The sequence below is a fragment of the Tamandua tetradactyla genome, chromosome 14, assembly GCF_023851605.1.
Source record: "Tamandua tetradactyla isolate mTamTet1 chromosome 14, mTamTet1.pri, whole genome shotgun sequence".
NCBI classification, from domain to species: domain Eukaryota; kingdom Metazoa; phylum Chordata; class Mammalia; order Pilosa; family Myrmecophagidae; genus Tamandua; species Tamandua tetradactyla.
Genome location: NC_135340.1, coordinates 34,899,172 through 34,926,224, shown reverse-complemented (window position 1 = coordinate 34,926,224; position 27,053 = coordinate 34,899,172). Strand labels below are relative to the sequence as shown.

The following is a 27,053-nucleotide window of genomic DNA, read 5'->3' as shown; positions in this document are numbered from 1 at the left end:
TTAACTGATTGAATGACTTTGGACAAATCATTTCACTGGTCCTGTTCCTTTAGCACTATGATTCAATGATAACTTAATCTTAAAAATACAAAAAAAATTTTTTTGGAAAATGTTCTTTAGAAAAGCAAGGCCTCAGAGACAGATCTGAACCTTACTATGTTGTGGAGAGACAAAGAAAAAAATGCATGCTTCATTTCACTTCCAGATGTGCTTCCTCTGCACTCCTAATGCTAAGAATCCTCCTTTATCTTGTTGGTAGAAATTATTAGGGTTGAATTATTTTTTGTCCTTTCTGTTTACATCAGATCTCAAGAATCATGGAGATTAATTCACTTTGTTTCTACAAATAACTGATGTCAGCTAGGCTGGCCTAGGGGGCAAAGAAAGACTGATAAAGATGCAGTTTCCAATCTCCAAATACAATGCAATGCAGAAGTGCAGAGGAAGATTCTCATTGTACTGGCAAAGAGAAAAACCTAGACAATGACTTGTCACAGTGGGCAAACTCCTGCCCTCTGAAGAGCACAAACTCTGGTTCTGTAGAGAAATTACATATACTGGAGGGTTTTTTAGGGCAGGCTGAATAAATTAAATACTGTAACAACATATGTTCAGCTTTGGCAGGAGATGTAGGTGGGAAGGGAATCTCAATGTTAAGGAATGCCCATATCACATCACAGCTGGCTATTTAGTCATAAAAAAAAAAGGAGAAACACAAAGATACTTGGTCAAAACACCTTTAATGATGGAAGGAAAGACACTAATATCTCCCTTGTCTGTTCTTCACATTTTACTATGTTAGGAAGCTCTGGAGCCTATACCTTTGGAGAAGTCATCATTTCAGTCAGTCAGTTGCAGAACTCTCATTCTCTTCTCCTCAGAACTCCTGTTCCAAATGATTCTATATTAAGAGTAAATACTACATCTCATTCAAGGTGGAGAAGTAGGGAGGCCACCACCTAGAGCTACTCTCCCAAAATCTGGGACTCGAAGAACCAGACAGTGGGTAAGACATAAGCTCTGGTCTATGGACAGGCAAAATGGGGAGGAGGAAAGGGGCCTTGAGAGGAAGATAGGAAAACGCTAGGGACCAGAGAATAAAGGACAGATTTATCTAAAACTAGAAACACATTAGTGCTAGGAAATCTCCCATGATCCGTGGTATGCTGCTGCATACTATGTCATTATTGGCCCAAAAGAACACTCATGAGATCCATCCAATCAGAACCGGAGATCCCCTCCCTTATATCATGTCTCTTTTTGAATCACATAAGTTCCCAGCAGGCCCTATGCTTTAGCAACACTCCTCAACTCTCCATCATTACTCCATCAACCACTTTCATCGGTAACACCCATTCAAGTTATGAACTAACTTCACATTTCCCAAATTATTCTATGGAAAACCTCTTGGCAAGAAATCTGCTTGATTCCTAATTCTGAGAATCCATGATGACGGAATATGAGAAGCTGGAGACATCCTGGCATATCAACCACCAACATCTTTGCCTTAATGTGACTATCAAGGGGTTTACTGAGAAGAGTGTCCTATGCCCTTCATATCTCCCTACCCCCCAGGGTTGAGTCACCAATTACAGCAGCTTCTTTGTTTACCTTCTGGAGTAGGGGGAGGGAGAAGGAACATACAGTTTGCTACTTGTCTTTTATGATGGGGTTCTCAAGAACTGCCTTGGGTACAGGAGGCTGAAATAGGAGGAGGGGGGCTGTCGTCTCCTTGGCCTCTCTGGATCCCGTTGCTGGAGGCACCTTCCCAGCCACAGTTCCTGGGCCAAACAGCACTGGTGGTGACGGGCCTGGAGCCATATTGGAGGAGGAGCTGGAAATCCGGGGCTTGGTGGGCAGGCCACTTGACAGGAAAGCCGTGTACTGGTTCCAGAAAGATAGGGGACCCACCCCCACCAGCTGGGCAGGAATATCCTGGGACAAGAAGTCCTGCAGGTTGACCTGGTCACCAGAGAGGAGTGGCACTGGGCCCTCCAGGGACAGCTGCCGGCCCCTTCGGGCTGGGCTACAATTCCAAACGTGGGTGCTCAGTTGCACCTGCCAAAGGGAAAGGGAGAGGAAAAAAGGAGAGGGGAGAAAGGGTCACCCTAGGGAAGCTGGAGAAGGTTCCCCATGGGAATGTGGGAGCTTGCAGAGAATCTGTGTTCCTCAGGTACAAAGAATGAGGAGGGAGAAAAAAATTCCTAAGGGGACCATCCCCCTGAGCCCAATGATCTCCAAGCTCAGGGACTAGAGAAAAGTCATTAGGGACATTACCATGTAAGAACTCAGAGAAAAGGACAGATAAGGGCTCATAAAATCTGCAGCTCTGTTTCTGCTCCCTGGTCAAAGGCAGCAGGTACAGAGAAATGGGCTCATGGGATTGTGGGGTCATCTTTCCGGGAAAAGGGGGAGAGCCCTGGGGAAGTGATGGAGGGCGAACAGCCTGGGACCAAGGAAAGAGAAGCAATATTCTGAGGGCCATGGGGGGCAAAGGGCTGTACCTGGTGGTGAGCCAGCAGCATATGCTTCTTGAGAGGAGCCCGCTCGAGAAAGCCCTGCTTGCAGAAAATACAAGTGAAGATTGGCCCCTCCTTGGGGTGGGTCTTCTGATGTTCCTCCAAGGCTGCCTCGGTGGGAAAGACCTGGCTACATACCTCACAGGCCTTTCTGCTGCTGCTCTCTGCTGGCTCCTTTCTCATCACTTCCTGCATGCCCATCCCCTCCACCATGGTGATACTGGTGCCTTCCCCATCTCGGGTGAGTGCTGACATTGGGCTTGAGCTACTCTCTGGTTTGCCCCCCTCTTCTGAGCCTCCAGTGACATCGTTGCCTCCCTGCTCCAATGGCTGTGGTTGATCCAGGCTGTCAGGTGGTGGTGGTGGTGGTAGTGGTAGAACTGACTGTTGAATGACTTTCTCACTACAGTCCATCTCCTTTCCAGTCGTGGCTGCTGCCGCCACTGCCCCCACTTCCTCTTCTGCTCCAGATGCCTCTTCTGAATCACCTCGCACTGATATTGCTTTCTCACCCCCACTTTCTGAGCCTCTCCCCACCAGGGAATCTTCATCTGTCACATCTTCCTCTTCCTCCTCCTCTTCCTCCTCTTCTTCAGACAACTCATCTTCCAGGGATTGCTGCTGGGGAAAGCTCCCTGTCCCAGAGATTGTGGATTGCTCAGAGCCATTCTCCTGGGCAACTCCCCCACCTTCAGGGAGTGTGGTACCACCGTTGGGGATCTGTCCCCCCAAGTGCATCCGAACATGCTGCTGCAGAGTAACAGCATTGGTGAACTTCTTCTGGCAAATGGGGCAGGAGTTCTGGGCTCGGGCAGCTGGACTGGCCTTGTGGCCCACAAAATGTGCACGTAGATTACCACGGGTGGAAAAGGCTCTGCCACACACTTTGCATTTGAAGGGCCGCTCACCTCCATGTTGGCCATAATGCAGGCGTAGTGCCCTAGGACAGCTCAGTACCCGGAGGCAGATGACACACTGATTAGGTCCAGATGAGGCAGAGGATGAAGCTGCAGGGGCAGAGGTGGTGGGGGCTCCTGAGGCAGTAGAGGCCACTGCCACAGCTCCTTGACGGTCAATCTTTTCTACCAGCTGCTGCAGCTTCGATGTCTCAGAGGGTGAGGCCCCCAAAGGCTCCAACACATAGGGAAAAGGAAAGCTACCAGTAGACTTGAAGTGGTTGGTAAGCAGTGCCCAGCTGGGTAGTGAAGTCACCAACTTACTTAGCTGCATGCGGGTTGCAGTACCACTTTCTGCCACCCCCGTGATGGCTGAGCCCTCGTTCCCTGGAGGGGTATTTTCATCAGCTTTACTCTTGGGCTCCACGGCTTTCATGAGCACAAATTTATTGAAAGCAGGGAGCCCAGGGGCTGTGGCTGTGCCTGCACTGGTGGAAAGCAGCGTCAGGCTTTCTGTAGCACTGAGTGCTGTAGTAGAGGCCACCAGAGGCTTGCGTTCAACACCTACACCTGGCGTGGCCTCCTCTTCAGCCTTCTCTGGTGGCACAGACATACCATAGGGCAGACCACTGCTGGTAATGACATAGTCTAGGTGCTCTGGAACTGGGTGTGGGTTCATCTGCACATGCGGATACTTCTCACGGTGTCGGTGGAAGTGTACTTTGAGGTTGCCACGTGTGGTAAAGCGGTTGCCACAGACATTGCACTTGTAGGGCCTCTCGCCAGTGTGGGAACGCAGGTGAATCTGCAGGGCGCTGTCACTGCCAAACACTTTGGCGCAGAAGCGGCATTTGTGCCGCCCACCAGGCTTCTCCAAGGGACCCATTACCTCCCCATAGCCCAGTTCACCACTTCCGTTCTTTGGCTTCAGGAGTCCTGGGGAGGCAGCAGCCTCAAGGCCTCGGGCTGCCCCAAGGCACTGGGCTGCCAGTAGTCCAGTGGTGCTTGGGAATGCCAGGTGAGGTGAGGCAATCACTTGATCTGTGCTGCCTGGCAAGGCTGGGGAGGGGGCAGGGGTGGGCTTGTGGCTTCGCCCAACCCCTCCAGCAGAGAAAGGATGCTGTGTCCCCAGTGGGTGATAGAGGTGGAAGAAAGCCTGCTTGGGTGTTTCTGCTCCTGAGGAAGAGGAGGAGGATGAAGATGCCAGTGTCTTGCCAGTTTGGACAGGCTTGATGGGGCTAAAGAGGGGTAGCAGGGGCTTGGTGGAAGAGGCAGTCCCTGTACCAGGCAGCTCTGAGGGACTGGCAGGGGCCCCCACCGTCTGGCCTAAGGAGCCGAGCAGCAGCACCTGGCGGCAGATTTGCTCAGTCATCTGCATCTGATGGATCTGCCGCTGCTGCAGCACCCTTAGCTCTTCCAGGATCAGAGGAATGTTCAAGTGGCCACCGCCTACACCTGGGGGTGGAGGAGGAGGGGGTGGAGGAGGGGGAGGTGCAGGGGTGGACTCTGGAGCTAATGGGGTTGCTCCAAGCTTGGGACTGGCTAAGATTAGGCCCCCACCTCCCCCAGCCGCTGTACCTGTGGCAGCGACCAGGAAGTGCCCGGCAGACTCCTCTCCTCTCCCCTCTGGGGCCCAGTTGGGATCCGAGGGCATGGAAGACCCAGAATCCGGAGGGTTGCTATGTTCTGTGTCCATGATCTGAGGACTACTGTGACCTTCAGGCCGGGGTTCAGAGGAGGGAGAAGAGTTGTTGGGGTTCTCTTGGCCCCCAGTTATCACCATTACAGGAGGGTCGGTAGAGCATGCGTCTTGATGAGCGAGGAATTCGGCTGGGTCAGTGAACTGTGCGCAGCACTTGGCACAGACTTGGAGAAGGTCCTCCTCGTTAGCATCACCTGGGGGGAGACAAGGAGGGAGAGCGTGGCTGCTACGGGTGGGGACGGATTGACAGAGGCTCCAATTAACGAGCCCAGTAACTGCTGGTTGGGGGTGGGGAGATGAGCTCACCATCAGGCCACGCAGAAGGCTAGAGCTCAGTCCTGACCCGCTTCCACACGCGGGGATGGGGGTGGGGCAGGGCGCGCGCAAGCAACACCCTCCCCGCACAGCCCGCCGCCCTCCCCCATCATGGACCGCCCGCGAGTGCAAGGGATGAGTGTGAGGGCGGACACCAACGCAGTGAATCGTGTATTTTATCCTCTCCACGGAAAGTCTTTCGCCCCCGCGCGCCCCCTTCCCTCCACACCCCTGCCCAGGCCGGGCCCTACCGCACCTCCGAGCTCCGTCGGCTTCCCGCAGGGCCCTGCAAGGCGAGAGCTCCTCCCGGCTTCTTGCGCCATGGTTGTGGGGGAGGGGGAGGGCAGGGTGGGGTGGGAGACAATAGGGATGGGGATTGGGTGAGGCGGCGATAGCCGCCGGGGCAGCTGCAGCCTCTGCGCTCAGCGGCGGAGACTGCGGCGATGGAGCTCGGCGGCGGGGGCAGGGAGCAGCGGAGGAGGGGGAGGGGAGTTTGGAGACGCGGAGGAGGGGAGGAGCTGGAGCGAGAAAGCTGGGAGAGGGGATTTCGCGGGGAGGAGCCGCTGGGAAGGGGAGTTTGTGGGGACCAGTGCTGGGGAGATGGGCGGGAGCGAAGAGTAGCTGGAGGGCGGGACCCATAAACCGAGGAGGGTTTCCGGAGGCTCAATGACAGGTGCTCTGGCTCCCTGTGGGGGGCCACCTTTCCTTGCTCTCTGCCAATTCCCCCCATCCCCAGATGTCCTTGCCCAAACCTGCCCCGGGCAAGCTTAAGGGAAGCACAGTGGGAGCACAGCCCTGCTCAATAGAGCAAGTCCATAGGATTCTCTTATTTTTCTTAGGAAAAAGATCCTCGGACTCCAGAGGACTCCATAGAGGGTAGTCTGAACTCCTCAGAGGCCTGAGGGACAGAGGGGAAGGCGGACCCGAAACATCCACCCCTTCAACACAGCCCCAAATACTCTAAGTTTTGTCCCATCTTCCTCACTTCCATTTCCACCCTCAGCCCATTTCGCCCACCCTCGAAAATAAGTTTCTGAGGGCTGGAGGCTGCAAAGTAGAATTTCCAAGGACGTCACTTCAGGACTCCTTGTCGCTGAACATTAAGCCCCTTAGCTCCCGGCCCCTCCTCCCCCAGAATAATAGCTGAATGCAAGTTACTCCACAGATCAATCACACAACACCTAATTTATGGAATTCCTGCTTACTTAAGAAGCCGTCTCCTATTTAGTACCCTCTTCTCTACCCTCACCCCCTCCATTCTCCTTCTCCTACAATACACGCACACTGTCACTATTAAGGAGACAGCTGGTTTTGGGAAGATGCTAGCCTTCAGAGGCCTACGGAAACTCTCTCGGCTCTATCCTGCGGGGAGGGGAAAGGGCGGAGCTCCTCCGGCAACAATTGTGATTTGAATGGGCATAATAAACACACTGTTCCAATCCCAGTTCTCTTCTTGCCCTAATGGTAAATCAAAGCATGGCCGTCAGTCACACCAGACATGCCTCTGGTTTCCTTTTTGTAAAGTGGTAATACTGTAGCTCTTCTACCTTCCTCAGAGAAATACTGTGGGAACAGAAATTGGAATTTTTTTGATGCATAAAACTAATACATGTATATGGGACTTTAAAAAAAACTGGAGGAGCCATGAAAATTATGTTAGAGAATTTGCATCGTTAATAACAAAATAGATAGTAAGTCAGCTTGAAATACATATATACTAAAATTAGATCTGTTTAACGTTGCATATTAATTTCTGAGGTAAGATATTGGTGAGTATCATTGACATTTGTCAAGGACAGGGAGGTTTTTTGGGGGGGGAGGGGAGCTGAAACAACCTAATTAAAATATTTGTAACATCCATTTCATTTTTCAACATAACTTTTACCTATCTTTTTTACTTGAAGACATTTTACTGAATTATGTTTTGAAATCTCAGATAATCATGAGGATTTTAAGATTATGAAATGCAGCTCTGAAACGAATGGGGTCCTGTGCTTCTAGACCTGACCCTTTTAATAAGGGAGAGGCAGGTCTGTTTCAGTTATGGGGAGTTACAGGATAGTACAATGAGGTTTATTTTTACAGGTAAGGAAATCGAAGCTTGGAGAGGTTAAGTGACTTTTCCAAGTTCACACAGTAATTCAGAGAAGCAAGCATTCAGGTTTTTGACTCCTGTCCAGTACTTTCTCAAGCACCTCAACATTGTGTAACTTCCCTAAGGCTAGAGAAAGGGCCTTGTGTGGCTCCTACGTGTCATTTGCTCTCTGGCCTCGGTATGGGAGAGGGAATCAGAGGGAAGCTTTCTACTGAGCATTTGTTAATTAGCATTGAACATTTGATATCAAGTTGCTGTTTTGTCAAGTCTTCCGACAAGAAAAGAAATCCTTTTCTTTTCATCTTCTCCTGGGAAACACTGTCCCCTTTCTTGCTCTTTAATGAAACTTGCTTTCAGATGTGTAATTTGATCTGCTCTCTTCTTTAAGGTAAATTTAGTCCCTGGTGAAAGGTGACGGATCATCAGCCACCTGTAAGAGGAACCCTCTATTTCTCAGCACTTTGCACTCACTGCCTATCCTGAAAAGGGGGGCAGGATTCTTAGGCAGACATGAATGAAGTCACAAACACAGGAATCAACTTAGCTGGTAATGGTGTCCCTAGATAGCAGATAAGGTGAGGTAAGCTATCCTGGGTCACATGCAAAGTCTGGGATGGATATAGGTCTAAGACCCGGACGTGCTTGTTTAAGTTTACAAAGAGCTGAAAATGCCAAGGAAAAAGGAAACCAGCTGGCTTCCCCCTTTGAGCCTGATTCCCTATCACACTGCAGCTTTAGGTTTAGGAGAGAATGCTTAGGAAAAACAAAGAGAAAAATAGGTGGGTAGTGTGCAGTGGGGTGGTATGTTTGAACAGTAGTTCTCAAACTGTGGTACACATCAGAATTACCAGGAGAGCTTTAAAAAATCGCAATGTCCAGGCCATACTCCAGACTAATTAATTCACTATCTCTGAGGGTGAGGTCCAAGTATTAGCATGTTTTTAACTCTTTCCACATGATTCCAACGTACAGCCAAGGTTGGTTGAGAACCGCTATAGGAGGATTGTCTTTTCCATCAAAACTTCCACTCTTCTTCTCAAATCTTCCTGGGCTAAACCTGGGCAAAACTCGAACACACAGAAAGTTGCCAAGTGCTAAATCTTCCAGTAGGATCCCTCTCTACTCTGCCCACAGCTACGCTTTAGCTTTCCTCTACCCTTATCTATGAAAAACCTGCCTCTTTGGACTGACTTTATTCCTGACTGTGAATTTAAGTGACTGTATTGCTTTTCTTAGAGTATGTGCATCTTGAGCCATATTCTGTTTGTCAAATGGAAGACTTTGTTCTCAATAGAGTTCTAGCAACAGGCAGCCATTAAGGAAACAGAACACAATGCAAAAGCGCAACAGTTAACATTGCACCTACACTAATTGATAGCTCCCATAATTATGACTTAATTCTGTAGCTGCTGTTATAGACGACTTCTAAAGGAGAATGCCCTATCTTTCTCTTTGTCCCTTTTCTCTCCTAAACACACACACATATTTTGCCACCCACACCTGCCATGCATCTATGGCCTGTGCTGCAGAGTAGACAAAAAGGCACAAGGATTTGTAGACCTGTTGCTAAGTGAGAAAAATATATCTATTTCTAGAACAGGAACGTCTTAGGCCAAACATACAAAAAGGATCTTTTTATGGGCATTTTTCTGGCATTAAAGGACTCAGCACTTAACCTGGAACTAGAACACTTTGGAGATCTCATTGAGCACAGTGGTTGAGAGCCCCAACTCTGAATCAAAGACATCGGAGTTAAAATCCCAGCTCTAGTTGTTCCTAATGTGTGACCTTGAGAAAGTTTTTTAATCTAATACTTGGTTTTCTCTTCTTTAAAATGGGTATAAAAATAGGGGAGTTGGGGGTGGTGTGACAGTGGCTCAGTGGCAGAGTTCTCGCCTGCCATGCCTGAGATCCAGGTTCAATTCCTGGTGCCTGCCCTTGCAAAAAAAAGGGGGTGGGGGGTGGGGAGAGGGGTGGTTTGGGAGGAATAAATGAAAGGAATTGCGTCAAGAGCCTGCATAGTACCTGAGAAATAGTAAATGCTCCATAAATATTAGCTATGAGTATTATGGTTTAAAGGCCAAAAGCTAAAGGCCTAGGAAGAAAAGGGAATCGCCCAAGGTCAAATAACTTCAAGACCCGAGCTGGATGGAAAACCAGCTTTTCTGCTTCCTTACCCAATGTACTATTGTACCATTCCTGGATTACTTTCTATCTACTCTGAAATGTGTTTTTCTGACTCAGGTGTGCCAGGGCTGAGCAGCCCAGGGTTCAATAGCCCAAGAGATGAGGCTTTCTGCTTCTAGATGTGAAGAAAACAGAACCCTCAAAACTCTATTTTTTTCTTCTCTCCTCTTTGGCTGCTCTTGTTGCCTCCCAGCTACCATCTAAAACAGTCCCCTCTTTCCCTCTAGACCTGTCTGGCTGTTGTCCTGGTTTCTCCTTCTCACTAAATATCTGGGTTTCTGATGGTTTCCTTTATTTCCCAGATGTACTAGTTAGCATTTTCCCAGTTACATCCCTTATGTTCTCTAATTCAGATTTCTATACTCTGAAGGGGAGAGGGAGAGTTTTTTTCTCTCCAGAGTAAATAGACTATTTCCTGCTTATTGCTTATGTGTAATAACTATTCAGTTAGGTTTTAGCATTCTGGACAGGGAATCTGAGCAAAAACAGGGCTTTTAAACAGGTTCTTCAGATTGTCTCTTGGTGATGTCCTAGATTGCCGCAGAAATGAGGCTTTAAAAATGTCAAACATTTTTAAACAAAGGCTCAGCATTTGCTTGTCCGCGTGTGGTAAACATTGTTTAAAATAAGGCAAAAGACTCCTGGAAACATTAGTGGCACGCTAGACTACTAAATAAATGTTTGCTGATGATCATGATGATGCTTATAATTTCACTGATACACCAAAGGACACAGTGTTCCCCAAATAAGAGTCTTTCCTAATTTTGAGGCATGTAGAAAATGTCTCTGGGGCAGAAGGGTAAGGCAGGAGTCTGAAGATGGCATAAGTGAATAGAAACCCTGTTTATGCATAGACAGGGAAAGAGAGATTTATATATCTTAAGTTTATAAGAACAGGGAGGAATTTTGATTATGATCAAATACAGGTCATGTTAGTAGCCCAAGATCTTTTACTCTCAAGGAAATGTTGATGAGAAAACCCTTTGAATTTCTTAAGGTATATCTTAAGAGATGGGCTTTCTTTTAAACTTTTTTTATTAATTAAAAAAAATTAACAAACAAAACATTTAGATATCATTCCATTCTACATATACAATCAGTAATTCTTAATAAAGAGATGGGCTTTCTTGCTCCTCACATTTATGGTTCTGATTTTCCTGACTCAAAGGCTAAATTTCAACTGAAATTTGTTGCTGCCTTTGGTTCAAGCCTACACTGGGGGTGGCTATCCTGCCCCGAAGTGTTCACCGCCCCAAGATCTTGAGAGATATAACTCAAAGGGTTTGAGAATCCATTCAAGGCAGTGGTTAAAGATTCCTGTTGACACTCTCACAGAAAGATTTTTTTCCTCAGCTGTGGTATAAAGAGTGGATGAGCAGGCAAGGGAGAAGTGGGAAGGAGAGGGGAGGATGCCTACTGGGGTTCAGAATTGTTCCACAATTGAACCAGCAGGGGATAAGGATTGTGAGGCAACTCTGAGGCTCTAGGGGAAGTTTCCTATAAGGGCACTAGGAGGAAGCATCCGGTCTGTAGCAGCATTAAGGAGGGATAATGTGTCCCCCGAGGGGAGGATGCTACCACCACCTCTAAATATGGGCACAGTGGGATCCCAGCAAAGCAGTGACTTGGGGAGGATGTGTTCTACCCAAAACACAATCTGCCTAAGGTTGTTCCATCATCCATGCAGCCCTGATTTGACTTTCAAGTCTTTTTATAAAAACAGGTGGAAAAGGCAAGTTTAATCCATGAAAGAGTGTCCATCACTACAAATGACTGACTGTATCCTAGAGTTTTTTCATAGCACACATCTCATAAAGAAATGCTGAAGTTCACCTAGCACTTCTTGAGCTTTCATCAAATTTCAGCATTTGCAGAAAGTGCCACTGTACTAACGTAATAATAATACCCACATATGCTAAGTACTTATTTATGCTAGGTATTTTTCTGAGTACTTTACATGTGTTAACTTGTTACATTTCTCACAACAAACTAATGAGGTAGCTAGTATACTCATCCCTATTTTTTAGGTGAGGAAACTGAGGCAAGCAGTGAAGCCGGAATTTAAACCATGGCAGTTTGGCTTCAGAACTTCGGCTCTTAACCTTACACTAGATTGTTGGGTGCGCAACTGCTTGCTAAATACATAGTTGATCCCTGGGCCAGGTCTTCCAGACTATCATGGATGTGCACATATGTACCCACACTTCTAACCAGAGAGTCCAAAACTTGCTTGACCCTAAAATTACCTGCATCCTTGCAAAAGATACAGATTCCTAGACCTATCCCAGATCTACTTACCATCAAGTGAGTTTAAGAAACCCTGATTTAGTGGAGTAAGCACCACTGACACAGATCTTCAGGAAACCTAAGTTTTTGTCCTGACTGCTGCTGTCTCTGAGTTGATAGACAACGTCCCTTTTGAATATCTCAGTTGCTCTGTTGTCTGCCCAGCTTTCATTTGCATGTTATAAGAATATGTGAAAAAAAAAATTCCTCATAAAGAAAGTCCGTTGCTTAAACAACAAATGATAATATCCTCAAAAAAAATGATACACCTGGCTTCATGGGTCTGTTAACCCACACATTGCTTTTAGTTTGGCTTCCCTTGGAGCACACAACTAAGCCCCTCATCCAGAGCCTGACAAGCTCTTCCAGTATCTACCCCAGGTGACACAGATATACACACCCCAAACCAGGTTGCATTCTGACCGACATTAGCTCTCCCCTCTGGGAGCTCTGATCTGCTCTCAACTCAGCCCAACAATGAGAAACTTTTTTTCTTTTCTCCCTCAAGGGAACCTTCACGTTTCTCCAATTCATTCTCTTGCAACCCAACTCTCCAAAAAGAAAAGGGGGGAAAATCCCACTCCTAAGAGCCAGTCTTCAGGTCTGAGGACGTTACTTAGCAACGGCACAAAGACCAGTGAGCAAAGGGGGACCTGGGGAGAAAACTCTTGAGCAGGGAGACAGAGCCAGTTTGAAAACTCCATTTCATCCAGTGAAAAACAACAAGGAAAACACAAACATAATCAATCCTGAGAAAAGCCAAGCAGTGCTTCTCCCCAGGCCAGGTCCTCTCCTTACTCCCTGCATCTCAACTCTTTCAAAGGCCCAATGACCAAGACCTCCCCATACTGCTTTCACCCATGGCCTGGGCGCCCTCCCCTTGCCCTGCTCTGACCCACACAGGCTTGGGCTCAGCTCTCCTCCCCCCCCCTTTTATACCCACCCCCCGTCCCTTCCCCTCCCTGCTCCCCCCCTGCCCCAGGCACCCACCGTTCTCAGAGGCGCTGGGACCTTCACAGTCCGAGATTAACTGTTGGGGTTTCCTTTGCTTTCGCCGAGACATTCCCGGGCTGAGAGATGGGAAAGGGAGGGGCAGTGCTCACTTAGTCTTAACTGGGGTGACCTGGTCCAGTCTCCCCCTTAGGTCTAAAGCCAATTGATGCCTCTTCCCCAGTGCAAATCACTGTGAAGAGATATTCTCCCTTCTCAGAGACAGACTCTCTGACTCTGTCCCTGACTCTCTCTCTCTCTCTCTTTCTCTCTCAATCTCTGCAAGTCTTTAAAGGGGAGACGCCCCCTTTTTTTTCTTCAGCTTCTTCCCTACGCTTCTGCAGCTCCCATTGTAAAAGCAAAAATCCTAATCTTTCCGCACACTCTTTTCTTTTGTACTGCAGAGGAAAGGATTTAACCCTCTCCTCTCTGTGAGGGCTCAGGGTTTCTCCCTGTGCTGTCTGCTCAGAGACCTTCGCCTAGCCTGATTTTTGAACTCTTCTTCCAAGATCTTCGCAGTGCTTTTTAGTTCTTTTGTGATTCTGTGCTCTTCTATTTTGATAATGTGACTGCTTCTGGGGTACAAACTGAAATATGAACTTTCTAGTATATCCTTCTTATGAGGCCAAGAAGTCATTCCCTCCAGTTGAAAATGGGAATATGAAAGCTTGGCAAAAAGACTGAGTAAAGGCGGACAGTAATTATAATAATAACTTAATTTGGGTATAACTCTTTGCGATTTATAGATATTTTCACGTATATGACATATTTTGAGTATTGTACCCCTGAGATGAGCATGGCAGGTTTTGCTATTCCCATTTATAGATGAGCCAAAAGCCTCAGTGAGGTTAAGTAACCTATCCAAGATTGCACAGCTGGGAGACACCTGGGCCCCAGGTGTGTCTGAGAATAGTCTAGCATTCTTTTCTCTATATTGCTCGAGGCACAATGTGCGACTGGGTTACTAGAATGATGTTAAGGAATCTCATTTAAAGTAGGGTCAGTGGATTTCATGTCTCTTTCACTCCTGTTCAGCTCTCAAGGTTGGAGAAATGCCTCTAAAAAGATGAAATAGATGAGTTCTGTGGCACTCCAAGGTGGAAGCTACGAAAAGACATTTTCAGCTCAATATAAAAGAACTTTCTAATACTATGTTTCTAGTGATTTTGTGAGTTCTCTGTAATATGTTCACACTGAGGTTGAGAACCATTGTCAAGGATTCTATGTAAAGGATTTCCCTGTGGATAAGAAATTGGGCCTTTGATAATTTTTCTATCTCTAAAATAAATCATCTGACAATTAACCAGGTCTCTACTGCTCAGCTTGCACTCTTGAGGGTGATTCGCTTATCATTCTTTAACTTCTGACTATGCTGTTCCTATCTAAATTTGAGTAATACTGTGATACTGGGCATAGAATATTCTAGATATATCCTATCTTCTAGCTATAGTGCCTGGGTCCCTTCTTTCAACCCTATTTACTTTTTAATCTTCAGGCTGAGATGAAAGAGCATTTGAAACACCCTCAGTTGGGAAAGTGGAAATTATTTTTTCTCACCTTTGGAGTTCGGGCATGTAAATCTTTTAGATGACTGTGTCTTCAGAGAAAGGCAAAAGAAACTCTATTCACCGGACTGGGTAGAATGGCAAGATTCCCTCCATTTCTTCCCTTACTAAGCCCAGACTAGTTTGGCAATACGAAGAAAGGGAGAGGGAGACAACAGATGGTAGGGGGGTTACTGGTGATAAATGAGGCAGGTACACACATTTGAAGAGTTTTGAGAAGTGCTCTGATCTCTGCTTTGGAGTTCACTGAATCTCCATTCCTAATCCTTTGGGGTCAAGACCCTTGGTGACTCCCTTCCATTCCTTCCTTGGAACTCTTGTTGCTGACATTATTTCATCCATCCTAGTAACTTCCCTATGGCAAACAGGTGCAGTTATTACTAGGTGATTGTAGGAGAAATGAGAACTTTGAGGCCAGGAAAGCTTATAAATCTCAGTGGAATAGACTGGGTACTGTCACTGTCCCATTACACCGTTTACATCATTTCCTTGCCTTTGTGAGGAAAAGAAAGGAGAGAAGGAACATTGCTTTCTTCTTTTTTCTGGAGTCTATGAAATCTAAGGGCAGATTTGAAGGTCCACATTTGTTTCTTCCCTGGGTCTTGGCTGTCTTCATCCTTTCTTATTTTTTTTCCTCCATCCTTACTGCCCTTATTGTGAAAGGAAAGGCTTTCCCCTCCTCTCCTTTTTTCTGCCCTCTCTGGTTTACCATTTTTTTTTCCTTTTACCTCTCCTCTGTGGCCTCTTGACCTCCCCACAGAGTTACAAAAGTAAAATCCTTGAAGAGATGCTGCTGTGGGAATGTTAATGAGCCTTCCTCACAAAGGGGCAAAGACTTTACTTCACTGAGTTGGAAAAAAGCCCCTTTGAAAAGGGGTTTCTGTGTGTGGTGAAGTAGAGAGGGGAGGGGAAAGAGAGAGGGAGGGAGAGGGGGAAAAGAAGGGAGGGAGAGAGGGAAAAAGAATGGAAGGGGGGGGCGGAGAGAGAGAGATTCTCGTAGACTTAATACCAGAAAAGAATATTAAAACAACACTTTTCTTCCTTAGATTGATGATTTAATTTTTTGGAAAATGTTCCATGGTCTTTTGACCTTGACTAAGCGCTTACATTTCCAAGAAGCTGAAGAGGCACTCAAGGGCATTGGAGATAATAAAGGAATAGGAAAAAGGGACTTATCCTGACACTGCACCCCCAGTTCTTTCCCATGTGTGGGAGTCTGAGTGGCTCCAGAGAGAGAATATTCTGGATGGGGGGAGCTGCTGGTGAAGATAGGTTTTTTCTTCTGGCTTTGTGTTGAAGATTGGCTCTTTCTTCTGACTTTGTGTTTTCATCTTATACATTTTCTAATTTTATGAATGTGTTCTATTTTAACTTCCCTTTTGGATATTGGCCTATTAATTTACTTCTCTTCAGGGATAGCTTAAAATACAGTTGAAGCATTACATCACAGGGACAATTTTCAAGCCAGACCACTTGAGCATTATCTCTGTATTCTTCATTTGTGTGCATGGATTTCTTCTGGATGAACTAAAACGGATGGTAAGGTACTTTGGTGTCAAAATTAAGTCCTTAAAAAGCAAAGATATGGTGTTGCTTTTTAAAGAAAGCCAGTCATTATATTTGAATCTTAGAGAGTTTCCCACACATTGTTTTGTGATATTAGTATAAAATTTCTGTTAAAGAAGCTCTGAAGTGTGAAGAACAAAGATATGGTGATTGGAATGAGATTCCCTAGAAGAGAGTGGGTAAGGAGACAGTCTGGAATGCTAATTCCCAGAGCCCTGCACTCTCTTCCGGGCTGGGGCTTCTCAAACCTCCCCAGTTCACAGTAATCACATGGGGAGATTTATTGAGAATTTGCATTCCTGAGCTTCCCCTCAGATCTACTTAATCACAATTTCTGGAGCTGGGACCTAACTTTTTTGGGGGGGGTGGGGGAGGTGCATGGTCCAGGAATCGAACTCCATGGCGGGCAGGAATTCTACCACTGAACTACCCTTGCACTACCTGGAACCTAAGATTTTTAAATAACTCTTCTGCAGAGTCAAATTTGAGACAATTATGCTTGACCAGTGTTTTCTAAACCACAGGCTCTAGATTCCTAGGGGACTGCAGTGTCATAGCAAGGGAATCTGTACACAGGCACCAAGCCTTGTCTGTTGAGTGAATAAATAGCACATTTCTCAAATATACAAACAGGTGATTTGTTCATGTTGTCATACACTTTTAAGTCATTTAAAGATGTTTCTGAATTTATGGTGACCTTTGCCACTAAAAATACAGCTGTAGTTATGTGGGGGGTGGGGGTGGGGTGTCCAGGGAAACTTTTGACATTGCATTCAGCGCCTCTTCTCTCAGGATAAGAATCTGCTCTTAGCATCCCTCCTTTCCTAGTTTGTTTGTAGAAGAGCAGGCCTTGTGGAGGCATTTCCTCTACCCTCCAAAGAGTTAGAACCCTCTGAGGATTGAGTTTAATGACAAGAGAACTGAACTAGGACTTTAGAAGCATGTGTAATGTTCCTATTGGTAACAATGATTACAGCCATGTTGCAATCTGTGCACCAGGCCCTTTGAATACATGATCTCATTTAATCCTTAAAATAACTTTGAAAAGGAAGCATTGTATCTTGCCCACCTTATACAAGTAGACGACCCCAATTTACAAATGAGGAAACTGGTGCTCAGAGAGGCAAAGTAATACTCTTGTTCAAGGTCTCAGATTTGATAAATGGTAGGGTTGAAAGTTTCCCCAGCAATGATTGGATAACTTGTACTTTCTCACCACAATGTGATGCTTTATTGCCATCCAGCTGATATCTGCCTGTTTTGGGCCTCACTTTCTGGCTGAAGACCTGCAGGTTGACTTAAACTTTCAACTTCCAAAGAAGTTTTGAAGAACTACAAGAAAATATCAACAAAAAGTTGTGGTTGTTATAATTATGTATAGTGTCACATGTTCTTTGTCTCACTAGCATTAAAGGAATAAGGCAGTAAAGAGCAAGGGAAAATTACCCTTTGCAAAATTTTGTTAACTAAGAAAGCATTGGCAAACAATCCCTGGTCTTATTAGATGATTTCCACCTCGCCTCATTCAGGTGGCAGTTGCCATGGAGCTTTAGGGGAAAAGGGAGGGAGTGAAGATCAAGGAGGGCCATTCAGACTGAATCTTGTCGGGTATTTCTTTTCAGAGTTCCTTCTGCAAAGGATGGCAGGAATTTAAACATTTATGCAAAGAAAGAGAGGACTTATCCTGTTGTCTTCCTTCATTTTTTCCATGTTGCTCATATTAAATACAAGGAAAACAGGATTTTTTAAGAGAACAAGGCAGTGGAAAAGGAAAAGGAGGTCGTGGGGGAAGGGCCATGAGCCTAGCAAGGCTAGATTGGGGGCAGGAAGGAGGATGTGTGTGTGTGTGTGTGTGTGTGTGTGTGTGTGTGTGTGTGTTCTGGGAGAAATTACAGGAACAATTTGTTAAAGTTCTGAAGATCCTGAGGTTGGTCATTTCAAAGAAAATCATCAGGGAATGAGGATCAGGTATAAACAGTAGGGTGGCAATGCAAAAACACAGACAAATGGGTAGACAGACAAGAAGAAAGAAAAAAAGAGGAGAGAGAGAGAGAGAGAGATAGAGAGAGTGGCAGGCAGGAAGGAAAGAAGAAGGAAGGAAGCAAAATAGCAGTGAAAAAGGAAAACAAATCAGAGAATAAGAAAAAAAGCAGAGTGATGAGAAAGAAAGTTAAGTTGCAAAGGTAAGTCTTTGAAAGAATAGGAACATACTTATTGAAGTACGTCAGAAAATATGAATCATTGATAATCTATAATAGAAAAGTAGTCAGAGTCTTAATGAGGTAACTTTAAGAAGAGGAACAAGTGAACTCTCAGGGTTTTGGAGCTGGAAGGGACCTTGGGGACCATCTCCAAATCTTTCACTTTTCAGATAAGGGAACTTAGGATGCAGAGAAGTTAAGTGACTTTTTACACATTCTCCAGAACTAGATTTTATTCCAGGGAATTGCCCTTCCACTGCACCATGGAATTGGAGAAGAAATAGTGCAAATACGAGTTGGAACCCAAACATAAGTAAAATTTTCAAAGATAGATCTGAATTTCTCCACCTTCTCTAGAATTTATAACCTTTTTTTTTCTTCTGGGGACCATTGGCAGTCTAGGAACTAATTCCATTCTTATAACTTCATACTTTAAACTATTTCAATCCAACAATTAATTCTCCATTTTCGAGACTATCCCTTTCCTGAAATTTTCCTGAGAAAATTCTTGATACTGTCTAATTGAATCCTAAGTATATTTTAAGTGCATATCCTTTTAATCTTCCCAGATAGAATTTATTTATTCAGTAAGCATTTTGAGCACTTAGGTATGTGCTATGCACCTAGTACATAACAGGCAATAAGACAGATACTGTCCAGTTGGTTCTTGTGCAGCTGATTTGTAATTGTTTGGACTTTAACCATGTGGTGATATCCCTTTGTTATTTTTGCATTCTCTCTATTTCCAAATTATACCACTGCTTTATTCCTCCCTCTTAACTGGGATAATTAAGGACGCTTACATATTTCTTCTTGAGATGGTTGCTTATCTATCTGGACTCATTCTTCTAGCCTCAAAGTGGGCTAGGACACATGGTTCCCATGTTGTTGATCAGAGCAAGTTAGGTACAGAAGGTAATAAAGTAAGGACAGCTGATGGGACAAATCAAAACCAGAATCTTTAAGGGGAACTAGAATCTGAAGGTCACATAGGCATCTGGCAAGTCCAAAGGGTCTGGAAGATGATAGTAAATGAATTAATAGAAGATTTAGAAGCTGGAAAGACTGCTATGAATATTGATGTTATTGGACAGGTAGATTTGAGGTGAATGGCAGCTCCCTTAAATATGAAAGTTCAAGATTCATGTTGTTTGGGAATGGCCATTGTATGTATTTTGAGAAATCCTGTGCCTCCTTGCATTTGAGTATTTCTGTGAGAATGTATAACAACATAGTACTTATGTTATTTGATATAGTACACTGTTTTAGTTATTATTCTTTGTCCATACTAAATTGCTTTCTCCAATTTTTTATGCCATCATCCACTTCCACCCATGAAAGGGTTTAGTCAATTAGTATATGTTATAGATGCTATTTTTCCTCTCCCTTTTTATGTGTGTATACACATATACCTGTGCACAATAGTTTTAAGATTTTGATAATGAAGATGAAATATGGTCCTTGTAGATTCCTACGAAGTTGCTCTTCATGCTAGAAACCTCAGTTACTTTTATCTTAATAAGTGTAATATGGATACAGTCCTTTAGGAACAGTCCAAAAACAGTGCTGAAAACACTGGGAAGGTGTTCTAGTTTGCTAACTGCTGGAATGCAATATTCCAGAAACAGAAGGGCTTTTAAAAAGGGGAATTTAATATGTTACTAGTTTACAGTTCTAAGGCCGAGAAAATGTCCCAATTAAAACAAATCTATAGAAATGTCCAATCTAAGGCATCCAGGAAACAGTACCTTGATTCAAGAAAGCCAATGAAGTTCAGGGTTTCTCTAGTGGAAGGGCACATAGCGAACACAGTCAGAATTTCTCTCTTATATGGAAAGCACGTGGTGAACACGGTCAGGGTTCCTCTCTCATCTGGTTCTAGTTTCATCTGCTAGCTTCTTCTCCTGGCTTCCTGTTTCATGAAGCTCCCTGGGAGGCATTTTCCTTCTTCATCTCCAAAGCGTTGGCTGATGGACTCTCTGTTTCCTGGTCCTGCAGCATTCTCTGCTCTCTCTGAATCGCCTTCATTCTCCAAAATGTTTCCTCTAGTATAGGACTCCAGAAACTTATCAAGATCCACCCAAATGGATGGAGACATGTCGTCTAATCCAGTTTAACAACCACTCTTGATTAAATCACATCATCCAGGGAGATGATCTGATTACAGTTTCAAACATACAGTATTGAATAGGGATTATTCTACATTTATGAAATGGGATTTTGATTAAAACATGGCTTTTCTAGGGGGCATACATCCTTTCAAACCAGCACAGAAGGTGCTCTCATTAATCCCAGAGAGAACATGACATGGATGTTCTCCATTTCTGGCCCCTCAGTACATTCCTGTTGCATTCATGGTTGTTGCCACCAAAGGGTGTACTCCCCTGATTGTCTCTACTTCCACCAGTGGTGATTTATCTCCCTGGCAAGATTGGAGCAGATAATATACTTTGTCTTTCTTTTTATTCCTCAAGTTTCTAGTACTGTGGAGCCGCACATATGTGTGATCTCCCCAGGTACATTACTTTAGGGGCCCAGCCTGAGAAAACTGTGTGGTTACTCAAGGAGTGAGATCATGGGCATGAAAAGAATTGCTCTGCCAACCAGTGCCATGAAAGACCCTGCATCCATATAACCATCCATCCCTCCCTTCCCTCTTCAGGTCCAAATCCTGACCCACATCCGAGGCCCAGGTTCAACACGATATAACCAATTAGGATTTGACTTACATTTAGTTTTATGTTGGGCAATAGGACCTGTAATTTTTATGTCTTCTTTGTTTTCTAAAAAATAGTATCAGCTTTCCAGTATATTAGTTGCTACAGAAGTTCAGTGAATACACTAGAGTCAAACAGACATTGGTTCAAATCCTAATTCTCCTATTTACTAGTTTTTTATCTTAGGCAACTTAACTAAGTTCACTAAACCTCAATTTCCTTATCTGGGAACAACAGTAATAATATTTATAGAGTATCAGTTATATCCCAGGTATTTTTCTAAGTCATTTACATGTGTCGTATCACTTACTGGCACAATTTCGTAAGGTAAGTGTTCTAGTCTGCCAAAGCTGCCAGAATGCAACACATCAGAGATGCATTGGCTTTTAATAAAAGGGAATTTATTTAGTTAAAGATGTATAGTTCTTCAGAGGAAAGACAGCTAACTTTCATCTGAGGTTCTCTCTTACATGGGAATGCACAGGGAGATCTCTGCAGGCTTACTCTCCAGGCTTCTGAGGGTTCCAACAGCTTTTCCTGGGGTGATTCCTTTCTGCATCTCCAAAGGTCTGGGCTGAGCTGTGAGTGCTGAGATGAGATATGCTGAGCTGCTTGGGCTGTGCTGCATTGAGTGCTTCCTCTTTTAAGCTTCTCATGAATTAAATTAAACCTCACTCATTGAGGAAGGCACTCCCCTTAGAGACTGAAAATGTAATCAGCCATAGATGAATTTCACAAGCTAATGATTCAAATCCACAGCTATAGAACTAGGCACCATCACTTGGCCAGGTTGACACCTGAACCTAACTACCACAGTAAGCATTATATTAATACTCATTTTATAGGAAATGGAGACACCTAGGCTTGATTTAAGAATTAAATTAGATAGTTAACACAAATGCTGGATATAGGGCGTATAATAAACACTCAATAAACATCAGCATTGTTTACTCAGTCTGGCTTGCCATCATCACTCACTCTTTCTCATCGTTATGCATAACCATCCATGGCCGTTTGTTATTTCTTTATATGCTCATGTAAGAAACCAAGTATGCTTTCCTGGAAAGCAGGAATATGAAACTTTTTAGGAGATCCCACCAGGCAAGCTGAGAAGGCAGACTGTAACACTGCAGCAATTGTTGTAGGCAGTGAAACTGGTGGCAGAGGTTCTTTTGGAATAAGATGGGAAGAAGTACCTGGTAGTAATTATGGACAGAGTGGGTGGGACATGGGGAGGATAGACTCAAAGACGAGAAGGAGTTATCAGTGGACTCAGGAGCCGAAATTGACCAGGAATGATGGAGGAATTTAATGGCCAATTGTACAGCTATGAGGATTAAGTTTTTCTTTGCACCATCTAGTTCAACTACCTTTGTCTGTTCCCATCTATTGGTCGGGAAATAAATGTTAACAGGGGTTGTATGTTTTGTGTAAAATGAGTGGAGGCCTGAAAGGAAAAGAGGCTAAAGGGGGAGACTTGGGAGAAGAAACAAGTCTGTCACTTAAGGGGAGTTATTCTTTCTGTCACGTACTTCTATCCCTACCCTTTATACATCCACCACCCTTCTATCCACACCATTTTTAAGCTGCCTATTTTTATATGATCCATCTGAAATCTCTGTTATCTTTGTATGTCGGTTTGAATCTGTTGTGAACCCCAGAAAAGCGAAGTTCTTTAATCCTCATTCACTATTGCTGGGTGGGAGCTTTTTGATTATTTCCATGGAGATGTGACCCACCCAGTTGTGGGTGGTAACTTTTGATTAGACAGTTTCCATGGAGATGTGTCTCCACCCATTCAAGGTGAGGTTGTTTTTTTTTTTTTTATTACATGGGCAGGCACCAGGAATCAAACCTGGGTCCTCTGGCATGGCAGGCAAGCATTCTTGCCTGCTGAGCCACCATGGCCCGCCCGAGGTTGTTTATTGGAGCCCTTTAAGGGGGAACCATTTTGAAAAAAGCTTGCGAGCCACCAGAGCCCACAAAGCCAGACACCTTTGGAGATGAAGAAGACAAACGCCCCCAGGGGAGCTTCATGAAACAAGAAGCTGGGACAGAAAGCTAGCAGACTTCCCCATGTGCCCTTCCAGCTGAGAGAGAAACCCTGAACTTCATCGGCCTTTCTTGAGTGAAGGTAACTGCTTGTTGGTGCCTTAATTTGGACATTTTCATGGCCTTAGAACTGTAAACTTGCAACTTAATAATTTCCCTTTATAAAAGCCGTTCTGTTTCTGGTATATTGCATTCCAGCAGCTTGCAAACTAGAACATTTTGTTTACTAGAAATAGGAGGAACAGCCCACTGCCCCACCAAGGTACCTGAAAAATAACCTTAGAAAATAAACTCAATAAAATCACATTAAATAATAGAAAATATTAGAACAAATAAAAAAGTGTCACACCCATTAGAGTACTATGAAATCCCCTGTAAATTTAAGATCTGCCTAAAAAGAAAGCATTTTTTAAATATATACTTTTCAAAATAAAAAGCACATGTATATAAAGTCATAGGTTGGCCGTTCTTTAATGTCCACTGAGTGTCCATGGTTTGCCAGCAGGTATGATGTATGTGAACATACCTCATGTCCTTTCTACCCTCTAGGAGTTTATATTGAAACTGCGCTTGACAAATACCATTCATATGACACACATTTCCATTGGTAGGGGAAAAATCATTGAACTTGGGCTCTAGTCAGACTCTTCCATTCTGAGTTAAGCCACATCTTTACCTCTCCAGATACCAGTTTTCTCCTGGGCAGTGATGTGGTCAGGCCAGATAATCACCTCACCCAGCTTTAATATTCTGTGCTTTTATATAGGAACATCTATATTGATCAACAAAATGTGTCTATTGCAACAATTTCTACAATAATAAATCTGCAGGAGTTTGTTTCGAAGGGCAGCATTTAGGATGAAAGTAACATAGATTTAAAGTTGAAAATCCTGAGGAAGTAAGGCATCACTGATTCCAGAAGATATCAGGTTTTCTCAGGTATTAGAACAGATTATCATCTTTTTGGCTAAGCATAGATGACTTTTAGGTGGCCTGCATTGAGGAGACAGGTAGAATAAAAAAATAGGCACTTAACATAGAACCATATTCATACTTCCCTTAGGAATAAGAGAATCAAAGGGACTCACTCTGAGCTTGTTGAATGGACCACTAACTAGAATTATCTGCATTCTTTACATTGTTGTTTCTAGTTGAATTTGCATATTAAAATTTAATTCAAACAATTTGTATTAAAGTAAATTAAAATATTAAAGTCAAACAACAGCCCTCAGGCCTGTTCATCTCTGTGACCTCCAAAGCAAATCCAGTCAAAAACCAAAGCAGCTTAAATGTTTGTGATTCTCATCTCCAGATGGCAGAATCACCTCAGGATTTAACTTCAAATCCAGGCCAGAGAAGTCCCCTCCTTCTTTTGGGACATAGGCACCAAGTTAGACCTTCCAATTGGTTGTCCGTTCAACAAATATTTATTACGTGCATTCCATATTTCATTCATTGGGCCTGCAATTAGGGGGCAAGTAGAATTAAAAAAAAAATACACGTCTCAACATATAATCACACTGGTGCTCCTTATAAGAGAGAAAAGAAAGCAAAAGATGCTGGGTAAATGATATGTAGACACTGCCTCTCCTTGAGAAGAGGAGCAATCTTAAATGAATAATTACTATGTGAGAAAATCCCTAGAGATATATCTCAGGTTCCATGGGAGAAAGAGGAGAGATTTGACTGACACTGCCTGTGTGCACAGACAAAAACGTTTCAGAAGGGAGGGCACAAGTAAGATAGGTGTTATGGATGATACGGCTCAGCAGAGTAGAGAAATGGAGGAAAAGCCAAAGTCACTGTGTATATGAAAGTAGAGAAGTGTAAAAGAAGATGGGCTACCATGGTGCCAGCGAGGATTTTTGTTTTCCAACCACATAAAATATTTTTGTAAGTTTTATTTTACATAAATGAAATAATACAACATGAACTTTTCTATTTTGCTTCTTCTTTGCATTCCACCTATTCTGTGTGTGGGGGGGGTGTGCTCTTTTTTTTTAATTGTGAAAAATAACATATACGAGAAAGCAATAAATTTCAAAGCATACCGCAACAATTAGTTAGATAACAGATTTCAGAGTTTGGTGTGGGTTACAGTTTCACGATTTTAGGTTTCTCCTTCTGGCTGCTCCAAGACACCAGAGACTAAAAGAAATATCAATATAATGATTCAGCAGCCATACACGTCTGTTAAATCTTATCGTCTCTGTTATAACTCCACCTTCTCCTTTGATTTTTCTCCCACTCTTTAGGGGTATTTGTGCTATGCGCATTCTAACTTTTTTATGTGTGAGGGGCTATTGAAAATATGAGTTAGGGGGATGGAACTAGCTGATGTTCTGGAGAAGCTGGTCCCTCTGGGTTTCAGGAGTTATCTGGCCCAGGAACCCTCTGGAGGTTTTGGATGTCTGGAAAGTAATCATAGTGCGTGGAATCCTTGTACAACCTCAGATAAATCCAGGGCTGGCAGGAATGGTTTTGGTTGGGGTTTGGCAAGCCATTGTAAATAGCAATATCTAACTGAAACTGTGTAAGAGTGCCTCCAGAGTAGCCTCTCGACGCTATTTTAATTCTCTCAGCCACTGATATACCTTATTTTGTTTCAATTCTTTCCCCCCTTTTGGTCAGGATGGCATGGTTGATCCCTCAGTGCCAGAGCCAGGCTCATCCCTGGAAGTCATATTCCATGTTGCCAGGGAGACTTTTACCCCTGGATGTCACAGCAAGGATTTTTGTATGGCTAAAGAGTAGGAGAAAAGGATGGGGCAAGAAAATGTGAAAAGAAGATTGGGGTGAAAGATAATACATGTTATATTAAGAAACTTGAACTTGATAAGGAGCCACTGGAAGTCTTTAAACAGGAGCTGTATTTGATGTTAACTGTTGAAAGTCTGAAAGGTGGATTACAATTGGGTAGAGACTGAATGGAGAGAAATGATACATAAACCAGGCAAGGTTTGATGTGGGCCTGACCTAAGAGGAAATGAATTGAAAGGAACTTATGCCTGAGATTCTCTGGATGAGGTGGAGTTGGGGTTGGAATACTCATATCCACTCACTATAAAGTTATCCATCCATCCATCCATCCATCCATCCATCCATCCATCCATCCATCCATCCATCCTTTTCTCCATTAAACAAATGTCTGACATGGTGTTATTACATATAATGCATTGTGCTAGATGGTATATAAAAGTGAACAGACAATAGGGGGTGCAAGGGTAGTTCAGTGGTATGATTCCCACCTGCCATGCTGGAGACCTAAGTTTGATTCCTGGTCCATGCACTTCCCCAAAAAACAAATAAAAACAAACAAAAAAAACTAAACAAACAAAAATTCAACAAATGGTGCTAAAATAACGGGATACTTACATGGAAAAATAATGAAAGGTGACCCCACCAAACAGCATACCAAAAAAAAAAGTGAACAGAGAATAAAAGCAGACCCTTCTTGAAGGAGTATTAACTGGTTTAGGAGATAAAACAGCTAATAACACTGTATATGGGCATTTCTTTGTGACAAGCCCACTGTAAGGTTCATGATTTACAGTCTTTTCTTGTAGTGATCAGTGAGGTAGACATTATTATTCCTATTTTACCAGTGAGGAAACAGGTTAGAGAGGGTAGTAACTTGCTGAAGTTCATACAGCTATGAATTATGGAACTGAAGCTCAAACATGTTTATCTGACAACAGTCTGTGCTCTAAAGATAATGTGGATTCCTGGGTGTGATTTTCTGGGTTCAGATTTCTTCTACCACTTATCAACTGCATGATCTTGGGGATTTTATGAACTTTACTGAGCCTAAGTTTCTTCGTATGCAAAATGAGGATAATAGTAGCATTTATTTCATAGATTGTGGTGGAGATTCATCAAAACTCAGTTAAAGCATTTGGTCCACTGCCTAGCAAAGTTTTCAAGCTCAATGCATTTGATGACTAATATTAGCTATCTTGTAT

The 27,053-nt window shown here is 43.9% G+C and overlaps 1 protein-coding gene across 2 annotated transcripts; it reads right to left on the bottom strand.

The window, feature by feature from the left end:
- Nucleotides 1-581: 581 nt before the first annotated feature.
- Nucleotides 582-5,852, bottom strand: SALL2 (spalt like transcription factor 2). 2 transcript variants are annotated; one of them, XM_077127249.1, is made up of 4 exons: nt 5,689-5,773; nt 2,658-5,311; nt 2,505-2,558; nt 582-2,058 (listed from the first exon to the last, which is right to left on the bottom strand). In XM_077127249.1, exons 1-4 carry the CDS (start codon nt 5,753-5,755, stop codon nt 1,651-1,653), a joined length of 3,183 nt encoding a protein of 1,060 aa, XP_076983364.1. In that variant the 5' UTR covers nt 5,756-5,773; the 3' UTR covers nt 582-1,650. The 2 variants fall into 2 exon arrangements, with proteins under 2 accessions (XP_076983364.1, XP_076983365.1); XM_077127250.1 differs by having other exon boundaries at nt 2,505-5,311; nt 5,689-5,852.
- Nucleotides 5,853-27,053: the final 21,201 nt, after the last annotated feature.